A 12,234-nucleotide genomic window follows, 5' to 3' on the forward strand; every position below is an offset into this window, starting at 1 on the left:
AAGGAATTTTAGACACCACCCAATTAAAGTTTAAAAAATTTTATACGGGTTATTTTATACAGCTTAACTGTTTTAATAGCAATTTAATAACCTATAATAAAATTTATTATAAAACTTGAAATTTTTCCATGATGCTTTTAGAAATCTAAGGTACCTGATTTAAGGCGGAGTTTAAGGTGTAAGATAGAAAAAGAAATGAATTTAAGAGGCTAGTTGAATCGTGATAAAGACGCGGCTTATCACCTAACAGGGGGCGTTTGCAGAAGATTTCCTATTAACTTCATTTTATCTTAAAGCTGTAAATCTTCTCTCGTCTCAAGGGGAAATTAAGTTAACGCGCGTAATTACGATGATAAAAATCCCGAACCACGAGAGTGAGTTCAAGAGTTGGGATCGTCTCAACAAATAATTATATCTTTTAGAAACACAATGAATTTCAATTTCTGATGATTTTATCTTGACAGATTTCAGGGTCAATACAACGTTTGGAAAACTGATTTAAGTAACTAAATCAAGACACTTCCTCTCTATTGTTACAGATATCAACCGTTAATTTTCGTCAAACTCGGTATCGAATTGTGATTGTGAATAGACAAATTCATTTATTACAAACAGAGAAACAGAGACACAGGGGTGAGACCAGCAATGGGTATTCTACCTCTCGCCAAGAAACCCCGCAAGACGGAGCCCAAGTTCACTTATAATTCCCACCATGACCTTTGACATGCATTACAGAGAAAGGACCCATCACTAACATCAAGTATCTGCGACCAATAAATACAATTCTTCCCAATATTAGTCTATTTTTAACCTTATAACAAATTTCCTCCTTGACGTAGGTTATAGAGGGGATTGTTTTCGATACCAATCTAAGCCTTGGACAGTTTTTGCCAAACAAAACAAGGTTTGCCCCAGGAAGAGCTATAGATTGTCTCGAAGAGTGTCCCCCCCCCACCCAATCTCATCAGCAATAGGCCTGGCCCTCCTGAAGGGAGAGAAAACATTCTCCTTTTCCTTATCTACATTCTTGTAAAGGTTGGTTCTTCGGAGACACGTACTACAAAAATTACTCCTTCATTCGTTTCAGTACTGTGTTCCTCTCATTCACAGAATAACAAGACTGGTTAGACTACCATGAGAGTTTTGCATCAAGTATCGGACTAAAAAGCGCGCGCTTTCTTAGTTTGCGCGCGAAATAGAACCAGCAAAGGGTGCACGTGCTGGCCCAAACCCTCACAAAACTGTACTGAAAATTTCTGTGAATATCACGAATGTTTTTGGTATATTTATAAATTTCACAACAAATATACAATATTTCATAATTATGGTCGTAACTAAATTCTAGTGGAAAAACGTTATCTATCGCTTTTACCCGGTTTTTACAAGCAAACGTATATTTTCTTTAAACTTAACTATATAGGCACGTTATCTTGAAAGCGTTTGCATAAATGAATGTCGCTTAATAACCAGACATTCGAATGAGGCAAGGTTAGTATGACAGTTTTAGTTTTATCAGCGGACACTGATTGGGATAGGAGCTCTAAAATTTGACGAAGTTTGCAGCGTCCTTTTTGGACTGATAAAAAAACCTGATAATTATTATTTCTTTAGTTTTTTTTTTTTAAAAAAAAGTTCTCAAAGTAGTATATATTATTTATCACTGCTCTTGGTGGAACGGGCGACCGGTTTCTGTTTATGCTAGTTGTCAAATTGATGAATGAAGTTTGTTAAACGCGTTTATCACGGCCCGTGATCGAAGGATCGAATACTATCGTATAAGTTAAGGGCGTACATTCCAAATTTTGTTTTTTAATTACTTATTAATGTAACTTTCACTTTATGGAGTATAAATAGACAGAAGCAAATACTTGATATTCCCTTTAAGGATTTAACAAGAATAAATCACACCATGGATGTTTTAAACCTTATAGACCATTCCAATAGTTACCTGCAGAGAAACCAACACACAGGAGGGGAGCCAGAGTTCACTGCACGCAGTATAAGCTAGCCAATTCGCACTGTGCCTCTAGTGGTTCATGCTTCTTAGCACGAGGAAAATAACCCCAAGAAGGTGACCTTCCCGCCCCTATGGGTGTTTGCTTCTCTTATGGAACTAATGGAACTGTCTATAAGTCCATGATTTTAAAACACTAATAATGGGATTGGAATTCATCCACGCGAATGGGTTGTTTTAACATCAAATTCTATAAAGGATGTAGTAACGTTTATAAAAACACAAGCTCTCAACAGCATGGAAAATCATTTGAAGCAAGTCGTCAACGTCTCTTGATTGTTGTTGGTATAATCGGGGGTAAGATTACATGGGACATATCGGATAAACATAAGAACGCTGGCCTGAACGGCGCCAACAAGGAAGGAACAGAAAGGGGGGGGGGGGTTCCAATTTTACTAGATAGGGCCTATTTTTCAAACCCACCCCCCCCCCCCCTTTTTTGACGAGAAACTGAGCTCGGGTGGCGCGAAGTCAAAAGTTTTTCCAAAAGGCGATAACGAGACCTCGCGAACTATGGGTACGGTGATGGTGGTAGTAGCTTAAGGCCTGGGAGGGGGTTCTCGCTCTCGCTCCAAAACACAGTATCGGACCAAAGAGGGGGGTGACGAAGAAGACCAAGAGAGCCAAGCCGCGTATCGCGTGCCTCGTGTATTGAGGTTTTATACCCCAAAAACACAGACAAGCCCGGTTAGCCCTTGAAAATGAAAACCATTTTTTTGAATGATCCCGAAGCGTGGTGATGATCCTCAACGGCGACGGCTAGTCGCTAACCCGATATCCGATCACCAGTCATATCGTGCAAGGGAAAAAAATAAACCCGCGCGAGGGCTTGGGTTTTTAGTGACATTTACTGACTAGTGCCGAGTATACTTAAGAAACGCAACGACTGACTTGCATGCAAATTAATATTGTTGGTTTTATTTTATTTTTTTTTTTGTGTGGGGAACATTGTCAATTTGTTTAAAAGTTGTATCGTATCAACTTCCGCCAAGTGAAACATTTTTGCAAGTTTGAAAATGGACCGTTCAAGTAAGTACAATTTTAAGTTAAGTTGAATTTGAATCTAACTTTGGTGATATGGGTTGTCAATTGTCAAAATGTATTGAATTTTGAAATGTACTACTTTTACTACACTCTAGTTTATCTCTGTAGTAATGTCTTACTTATTTACAAGTGATTTATTTCTTTGACTTATCATGAGTTAATATATAGTTTCGGTAGTAACTGTACGCTTTAATAAATATGCGGATGTTTATTGAGAATTCCAATAACAATAATGCTATTCGTTAAGTTATTTGAGTCGATATTATTTTAATTTTAATTAAGTTAAATTAAAGAGGACTTTAAAATTTGGCGGGATTTAATCTGATTTATAGATGGCGATACCTCGCTGAGGAATGATTCACTTTAACGATTTACTACTCTGTTTTACGCGCCATCTGGAAGCCAAAATAAAAATTCCACTATCATAGTTAAGGGGACGTCAATAAAGAATTATTGTATCGGTTTATTTTTATCATGGTACTGATCGGTTAATATATGCATCGGTATCAGGTTAAGCAATGCCGTATCGGCACTGGTATCGGCCGTCTTTAATTCAGATAATTTAAGGGGCATAATAAAAAAAACAATTTGTATTTATCATAATATAATACTATCATACATGTACAAGAGACAAAAGTATCCCAAACATAGATTAATATTTTACAAATAATCGATATTTTAAATATTATAAGCAAAATCGCTTAAAACAACACCGATATTTTTCTTCGTATTATCGAGAACACTATCGTGAATCGTTTCACGATCGAATCGCGGTAAAAATAATCGATCGCAGGCTTAAAATTTTCCACCGTAAAGTAGGTCCCCCTGGAGTTTAAAACCACAACTAAACAACTCTATTTTCATCAAACAGATGGCGATACCATCTTTGGCATTTACAATCTAACAAAGTACTTTGTAAATCCGCTGTTTCTTTTTTGTCGATCCCCTCTCAAATCGATTGTAAATGAGTTTTCCCCTTTTTAGTGGCGGTATCGTGGGGGGTTAGTACGATTCTCTTCCCCCCCCGGCCGTGTTAATTGAAAGCGCAGATTTCGAAGCGTTGCGGTGGTAGGACAGAGGCGGGAACAATTTAGATTATTATTATAATAATGATAAGTTGAGGTAAAAGCATTCTTTGTTATATCGAACGGGCTCAGGTAATGGGGGAGGGCGATTTAACGTTCCGGTAAAAGAATAAGGTAAAGGGGGGAAGGGGGGTTTGAAAAACAGAGAGAAGTACTCTATGTAGATACATGACGCGTATCATTCGATAGAAATCGTTTACAGGGATAAGAAAGCTCGAAAACTTGCTTGCCCCGACCGAGTCCGATAGTGTGAACAAAAAATTTAACGATAATCTAGGGACTACAAAGCGAAATCGGTCTCATACGTAAATAAAGGATACCTGCTGTAACCGACGTTGAAATCAGGTAAGACGAGTTTCGCTATAGTTTAACTAATTAACTAACTTGTTGAATCAGCGCGTCTTCCCTCCTGTTGAATGAATTCGCGGCGCTAATTGAAGTTTATAATTTGTAATTATGATTATGACAACAATTTCGATAGATGATAAAATCGATCATATAATCGATGTTTTTTTCGATAATTATTGTTTATTTTACAATTAAGAGTTTAATTAAACTCGGTTTGAAATAGTTGTAGAGTATAATTGATTATATTTTAGTTTATATTATAAAATAAAATAATAAAAAAATAGTTGTTATATCGAATTAATGAATAAGCATCGATACATTAATTGCAGCGTCTTAAATTTCACTATTTTAACGAATATAAGAATTATTTCAGTATTTTTATAAGTTGACGGGGATTATCTTAAAACTGTTCGGTGTCGGTGATTTTTAACAGAAATCTGTATTTATAATTTTACGGACAACAACACGCGTCGAATGCATATCGGTTTATAGTTCAAGCCGATATTCCCAACGGTCCATGATCCCAAAAAATTCTTAAACTGTCGAACATTAAATCGTTACTTAATTGAAAGCAAGTAAACATTTGTTTATAGTTTACAATTCAAACATGATTTTGCAAAGTCATTTTACTGAACGAATTACTTCAAAAATTCTTGAACTTTAATAAGATTAGTGCCGTTCGGAAACGGGTGTCGATATAGTTTCAACTTGCCTAAACGAATATCGAATCGATACTTGGTGAAATTTGCAGAAACGAGTATCGATACTATGTGGAACGAGTATCGATAAATACAATTTCCTAGTACTTTTGTTTTTATAATTGCAATCCTGGTTCTAAAAATATTAAAATCGTGTCTCCAGAGTTCTTAGTACTCAACTGATTAAAGTATCGTTATTTGTTAAACGAAAACACAATTGCACTTAATTATCTAAGAATTTATCAAAATCATATTGCGTGTTGATTGATGCTCTAAATATGAATATGATAAAAATACGATATAATATTTTTTTAGTTCTATTACAAAATATCATAATAAAAAAAGTTATTTGGTGCGGTAAACCAAAACACCCCACGTATCTTTATTTATCAGATACAATGGGCAGCCCAAACTTTCTCTCAACAACAGCTGCGGGTTTAGCCCTGAGAAAATAGCTTTATAAAGCCAAGGCAACGTTGGCTGGTTGCTTTGATTTGATTTGAACGCCATTTCGGAGGTTTTTTTTTTGTGTGTGTGTGTCTCTCTCGTTGTTGCATTATGTAACGTACGCCAGAATTCAATATTGGGTCCGACCGAAAAAGGGGGGCCACCCTACGCGTGGTACCCGGCGGTAAATGTGTCCGTGTTGTTCGCCGGGAACGAGGGCGTCCGTTTGAACAGAAAGTGGGCGAAGGTGGGGCGATGAATGGGGCTGGAAATAATTCGTCCATATATAGGCAAAAACGACCGTTTGTATCTTGCCGAGTATAGCCCCAGTAAAGGGAACCATACATGGTCTAGCGTGTGAAACGGGGCTTACATGGTTCCATGGCTTTTTGACATTTTTTCCCCTCACTCTCCCCTGGTCGACGAAGAGATTAAACGAAAGCGCGCGAGAAAAGAAAGAAAGAGAAGAAACGACGACGGAGAAAAAAAACGATGGCCATGCAGTACATATGGTAAGAAGATAGACAAGGGCCGATCGAAGCGCCTCCCAGCGGTTCGCCTTGTCAACATGAATGCTAATTTGTTTTCCCGGTCGTCGGCGATTCGCGCGTGGCCCTAAGGGGAGGGAGAGCAAAAGAGGCGTGGTAAGAGTGACTGAGCAAGCGCGGCTACTCTACTCAAAGTTGCCCTTTACCAATTTCCCGTTCCGTAACCCCCCCCCCCCCCGCCTAACGCTCACTTTACTATTTTTACCCCCATTTTTACCGAGCAAGAGAGAGAGCTTTCTGTTTAACGTCGAACTGTACTATTCTTTGCTCACGTTCACCCTAGCAAACGCTACCGGCATTAACACGCTATTGGACGTTCTTCGTCCCGTTTTTCTAACGCGTAGCCCTCCGTCGTTTAAACTTCTTACGTCGTTCGCCCCCCCCCCGTTCGCTCGTTTTGAACGTTTTTAGTTATATATATATCGGTGTTCGGGCTACACGTTCACCCTTCTTAGGGCTTGTAAGGTATAAGGAATAGGAGTAGGGGGTAAGTAATAGTAGCCAATTTCGACTCCGTTCCCCCCCCCCGTTGCCGCCGCCGGAACACTCTTCCAGCCTCTTACGGTTTCGGATCCCCTTTTTATCTATCCCTTCCCCCCCTTTAGTAAAACCACCACCCCGTCAGGGAACTAAGCGTCGCGACCTAACCCCTCAGTCTATCGGCCGATACGCGGCTGGAACCATCGGAACACCCGTGGTATCGAAGCTAGTTCACCATTAGTAGCCGCCGCGTGTGAACCATATCCATTAATACATCCCCCCCATCTCGAACCAACCCCCCCTTTGCTTAATTAAATTATAGCATCAAGCGCTAATATGACTAAATCGAGACCGAAGTGAAAATTTTGACTAAAAAAGTTTTGGAAGCCGCGGCGTTGATTTCCCGAACTGAACCGATCGAGTAGTAGCCCCCCCTTGGTGTAGCCGGAGCCCGATACAACGCGACACATCCGGAACTGTACAAGGCAAGCGCCACGGCGCTTGACAGAGGCGCTACTTACTAAGCCGCCGCACCGATTCGGGAACTGACTTCTCACCCTTTATACTACACACCCCACCTACTCGGTGTTGTCAGCCGATGTCCAACAACAACTGCGGGTCGAACTGCTCCCGACCGGGTTGCTTCGAGTTCGACCGTTAACGCGCGCGCCAACCGTTTCGTCTCTGGCGCCCGAGAACAGCGCGACGTTACGTAGTCGCGGCGCGCCGTTTACCAACGCGCGTGTTAGCGTTTGAAATAATTATTACGCCGTTTCGCCGTCGCGGGTACAACTTAACCCAACTTCACGGAGAATGTCGGCATGCCCGCCCTATACTTCCGTTAGTGCTCAGGTAAGCGCCCTTATCGTTTTACACGCGCCTTTTTTTCTATACACTCCAGGAAATAAGGGGACATTACGGCCCTTTAAGTATACTAATTAAGCTATGAGGGATGGTGGAAATTAATGTTTAAACGCGCTAAAGGGACTCGTAATTAAGGCCCGCCAAGCAAATGACATTTTAATCCTTTTAAAGGTTAATAGTTACGCTAAGTTGTTCAAGAAATATAATTTTACAATAGAGTGTGTAAAAATTACGCAATTTTATACTCTACGCGTTTGGCATTAATTGAAATATTTTTCCCTGTTATTTTAATGTTAATTTCTACTTAAAAATTTATTTGCGGTTTCAAACACGATAGAGTATTTTAATATTCAGTCCCACGCCGTTATTGTACAAATTGACGTATGTCATTGCAGGTATTAAGATTCTAACAGTACGATACCATATACAAACTGTTTATTTAAATATCCCTTAATATTCTAACCCGTGTTTTGTAAGGCTTCCAAAAGAAAATAAAAATTAATCTTAAAATCTAGAGATCAAATATGACGATACAATTCTTTTAAAACCGCATTGAGTTTCCTGATACTTTCATAAATTGAACGAGAAAGAAAAAGCAGCGCGAGTCTTTGGTATAGTAAAACGATACGGCTTGTACGGAGAAAGGTATATATATATATAGGAAAAGGAATAGTACCCATCAATCCTCATTGCCTGTCTACGGGATGAAACCAATGGTGCGGTGGTCCAGAATTGGCATCGCATCGCGGGTGAAAGGGGAGAGGGGTGGAGGTGGGGACACACCATCGCTTTATAACCCCGCGGGTTTGAACTCTGACATGCCGCTACTGTTTCATCAGTTCCCCCAAGCTATAGTGGCGACAAGAGGACGCACCCAGGGTCGATTGCTAGCTACCCCGTGCAGCAGGTTAGGGGGTGCATGGGGGATTCTTGCGAACCTTCATGGGCTTCACCTTTTGTTAGTAAATAACCATGGGCGGTTTATATATGCCCCGAGGACCACAATTAGTCCAAGATGTTCTAGTGCAAATTGCCTTTGCCATGTGAAAGATGTTTTCGGTACGTTTTCTTTACTAAAATGGGTTTAGCCATAAATATTTTTAGTTGCCTGTCAATATTTTCAATTGTGTGTCTCTAGGGCTTGGCATTGTCCCGTTTTATTGCAATGAGAACAATCTGTGTGGGAAAATTTTTAAGTTACCAATCCCGGTTACTTCAAAGAAATGCCATCAAGGGACCATTACGATTTTAAGAAAATTCTGTGGGACCATCAAGGGACCATTAGGATTTCACGAAACTATGTGAAACCTTTTTTCGAGTTATTGACAATATTTTTAAAAGCTTTTGGCATCCTGTTATAAATTGTTTCCCAGGAGTGAAGTTAGTAGCGAAATCTTGCGAATTATGGTTATGGGTGGGCATGTATATTATAACGCGTCCATGTCTATATGGAATAAATTAATTTTAACGTACACTTAATTACAATTAAAAAGCTACTAGAATTTTATTTCAATTACACCGCACAAGATTTTGTTTCTCTTGACTCACTGTATAAGTGAAGCAAAAGGACATCTCCATAACTGTATCATATCCTTCAATTACAATATAAATCCCCAATTGACATTAGAAAAATAATGTTTCAATTCAAAAGAATCTATTTATTTATACGATAGCTACTAACTAATTACGTATCCCGTATAAGATAAAAGGCGATATGGGTTGTTGCTTGTAGAAATTCAATAATAATCCCACCTGTAAGAGAGAGGGAGAAGTCGAATAAACGCGTCTGGAAAGATTAGTCAATTCCTATGGCCTGCATTTATAAAGCACGAGAAACAGAGCTATAGCTAGCCCGCGTAAAAATCAATTGGTGGTACTGTGGTTAGCCCTGTAAAGACATAGTCGTGCATGCATGAGACACGGACGGACGAAGCTTGGAAAAGTGACAATACACGCCCGAGTAATTATTCAAAGCCTTCAATTATGGCCATCAGGGATCGCTTCAATCGCGCTTATTCTCTTTTGGACGGGGTCCGATCTCGCGCTGTGTTAAGTTTTAACGAGGGGGTACCGGACCATCTGCGTGGTCCGTAACACGCACTTGGCTGCAGTGTGGCGTGCGAGTCCGTCACTTTGTAAGTTACGCTTCCGGGCGCCATAGCTCGCATGATCTCGAGCTTTTCCCATCGGTCCACCCCGATCGTCAATTACGTATAGAAAACTTTGCTGGAAATATCTTACATAATTTCGAGTAGTACATATCTATATATAATATTGATTGTTAACACATGATCCCCCCGAAGAAGGAATGGCCCAGCGTAGTCCAAATTCCTGGGCAGGAAATTTGGACAAATCGTGTGAGAATAAAACGCGATGGAAACATTTGTCTCCGCAGGGGTTTCATTTTTTTTTACAACTCAATATTTTGTTTGTTTATTTATTATTTTCGAACAGATTTATATTTTCTATAATGATAAATTACCTATGATGTTCGCACACTGTATATTAGATTGAACTTTGACCTTATTAAAGTTTCCCTCGGTCTTAATTAAATTTATAAACATTTGTCTGGGTGTTTTTTAGAAGAGTATTAGATTTTGTTTATTTCAAGCAGGTTTTATTTTCTATAAAGATTAATTAAGTACGTTCTAAGTTAATTTGAACTCTAACCTTTTTCAGCCCGCCCCCCCCTGTATAAAAATTGCCATAATTAAAATTATAATCTAATTTAGAAGGAAGGATCGCTAACTAAATTACATTCACGGCCTTGCTTGTATAGTAACGTGAAACCAAGCGAAACCCCTTAAAGGGTCGCGTTCGCATACGGGATACGGGAAGCCCTTAAAAGTATAGATATCATATGCGGTGTACAACACGTGATGGCGCTACCTCATCCAAAAATAGGACCCTTAGGCCTATTTAGGGTTCAAACCTACTTCAGTGTTATTGGGTTTCTTATAGAGATCTAAACTCTAACTACAATTACATAAAAAATAAATAAATAAGAATTAGGTCATATTTTAACTGAAATAATAGCCATATTAAATTTAATTATCGCACTAATTAATATTAGCATTTTAACTCATAATTAAATAAACTAATTTAAGTAGAGTGTGAGATTGTTCATCAAATTTTGATAATTTTTAAACATCTGTTCCTTCATGGATGTTGGTGAAACGTGTTAAAACATTAATTAAATTACACCTACTGGGTCCAATGTAAAGTTCTTAATTACGAAATGTCGTTGTAAATTACTGATACCAATATTTGAACGAGTAGTACTAATTTCAAAAGTCTAATCTAATGTTTTTCCAAAAAGAAATCAAACGCTCTTATCAACATTAAATTGCAATAAATCATTTAAATTAAGTGTTTAAACTTCGATATTGCAAATGTTCAGGGACTACATTATTTTTAACGACTGGTATTACATCATTTACGAGGCGTGATTATTGCTTTGAAAACAAAAATGGACCCCCCACCCTGTTCATTAATTCCCCCCCTTCAAATTGGGAAATTATCAGTTCCTAGTTGTAATCGCACACCGAGATGAACTCGGTTTAAAGTCCAGCCAGATTTGTGTGTTTAGAAAGAAATGGGAATCAGCCAAAAGAGTCGCTTTCGTCTGATGCCTAAATTTCAATGTTTAAAGAGTAACGTGGGATATAGGCGGGAATAATATATTTTCTATTACGGTTCAATCAGAAATAATTTGACTTTAAACTGAAGTATCAATTCCGGTTGAAAATCTTTTTAAAAAAATCTAAATTTATTGTAAAAGCACAAATTCGTAAGATATGTTTCATAAGTTTGTCATGAAGGGACGTAGGTCATAGATTCTCTTAAAGCGACGCCTGGTGAGGCCATGTCAAAGGCTTAGTAAGTTCAGACTAAATAGGAAGATGGTCCTGCAAAATTAACCGAGTGTAGCCATTCAATTCTCGCTTGTCGTTCCTGAATTAGCTCGAGCTGTGTCTACCATTAAGAAGTATAGTGTCATACTTATCACGTAACATATCTTATAAACTTATGGTAAAAAAGTAATTGTAAGTTGGGATTATTTTAATTTTTTCCTGTAGTTTTTATTTTAATTTAAACCGAGTAAATAATTAATATATAATATCAGGATTTGCAAATTAATAAAATATCACCCCATAAATTTAATCTTGTTATTTAATTAACTTCTGATTGGAATTAAGGCTAGTTAATTAATGGGAATCTAATTTCAGTGTTTGTGTAACTTTGGCTCGCCTGTCGTTTATAATACTCTGCCTACACTCAAAAAGTCGTCGCTAATCACTGTTTTACAATTTATCTGAAATCACACGTACAAAGTGACGATATCGTCAAAGATAACGGGGCAAGAACATTTACAGACACAAAATTTGAGCTTGGCTTTTTTCTTATAACGTCTAGAAAAGATAAAACTACATAATTCTTTTATAAAATATCGCCTGTAATATTCGAGGGCTTCTATAGCTTATAATCCCCCGTTAAATGGAATTAGATGTTTTATTGAAGGACTTAATATATCTTGATTTATATATTTATATTTAAAGACCCTTTTGAAAAGTATCGATGTTTTATCGATAGTATGAAATGGCTAAGGTTTTAATTAAACTGTAGCTTTGTCTGGTAAATAATAGTTAAGTAATTGTAATAAAATTATGTTAAATCGCGAATTGGGTTTATGTAATGTAATATGA

At 38.1% G+C, this 12,234-nt stretch overlaps 1 protein-coding gene across 3 annotated transcripts in view; it reads left to right on the forward strand.

The window, feature by feature from the left end:
• Positions 1-2,516: 2,516 nt before the first annotated feature.
• Positions 2,517-12,234, forward strand: part of LOC149650743 (uncharacterized) — a 28,578-nt gene continuing 18,860 nt past the window's right edge. Inside the window, exon 1 of one of the 3 annotated variants that reach the window (XM_089847374.1) lies at positions 2,517-3,043. Coding sequence is in view for 1 of the 3 variants with exons in the window: in XM_089847373.1 (XP_089703499.1) it covers positions 7,478-7,516 (39 nt within the window). In the remaining 2 variants the exon portion in view is untranslated. Of the gene's footprint in view, positions 3,044-4,345; positions 4,489-5,710; positions 7,517-12,234 lie in introns of those variants that run through there. The other 2 variants (XM_089847375.1, XM_089847373.1) reach the window with 2 other exon arrangements.

This window comes from Phalangium opilio, unplaced genomic scaffold (genome assembly GCF_054372755.1).
Source record: "Phalangium opilio isolate 3A_F unplaced genomic scaffold, DU_Popi_V2 ptg000082l_1, whole genome shotgun sequence".
Lineage (NCBI taxonomy): Eukaryota > Metazoa > Arthropoda > Arachnida > Opiliones > Phalangiidae > Phalangium > Phalangium opilio.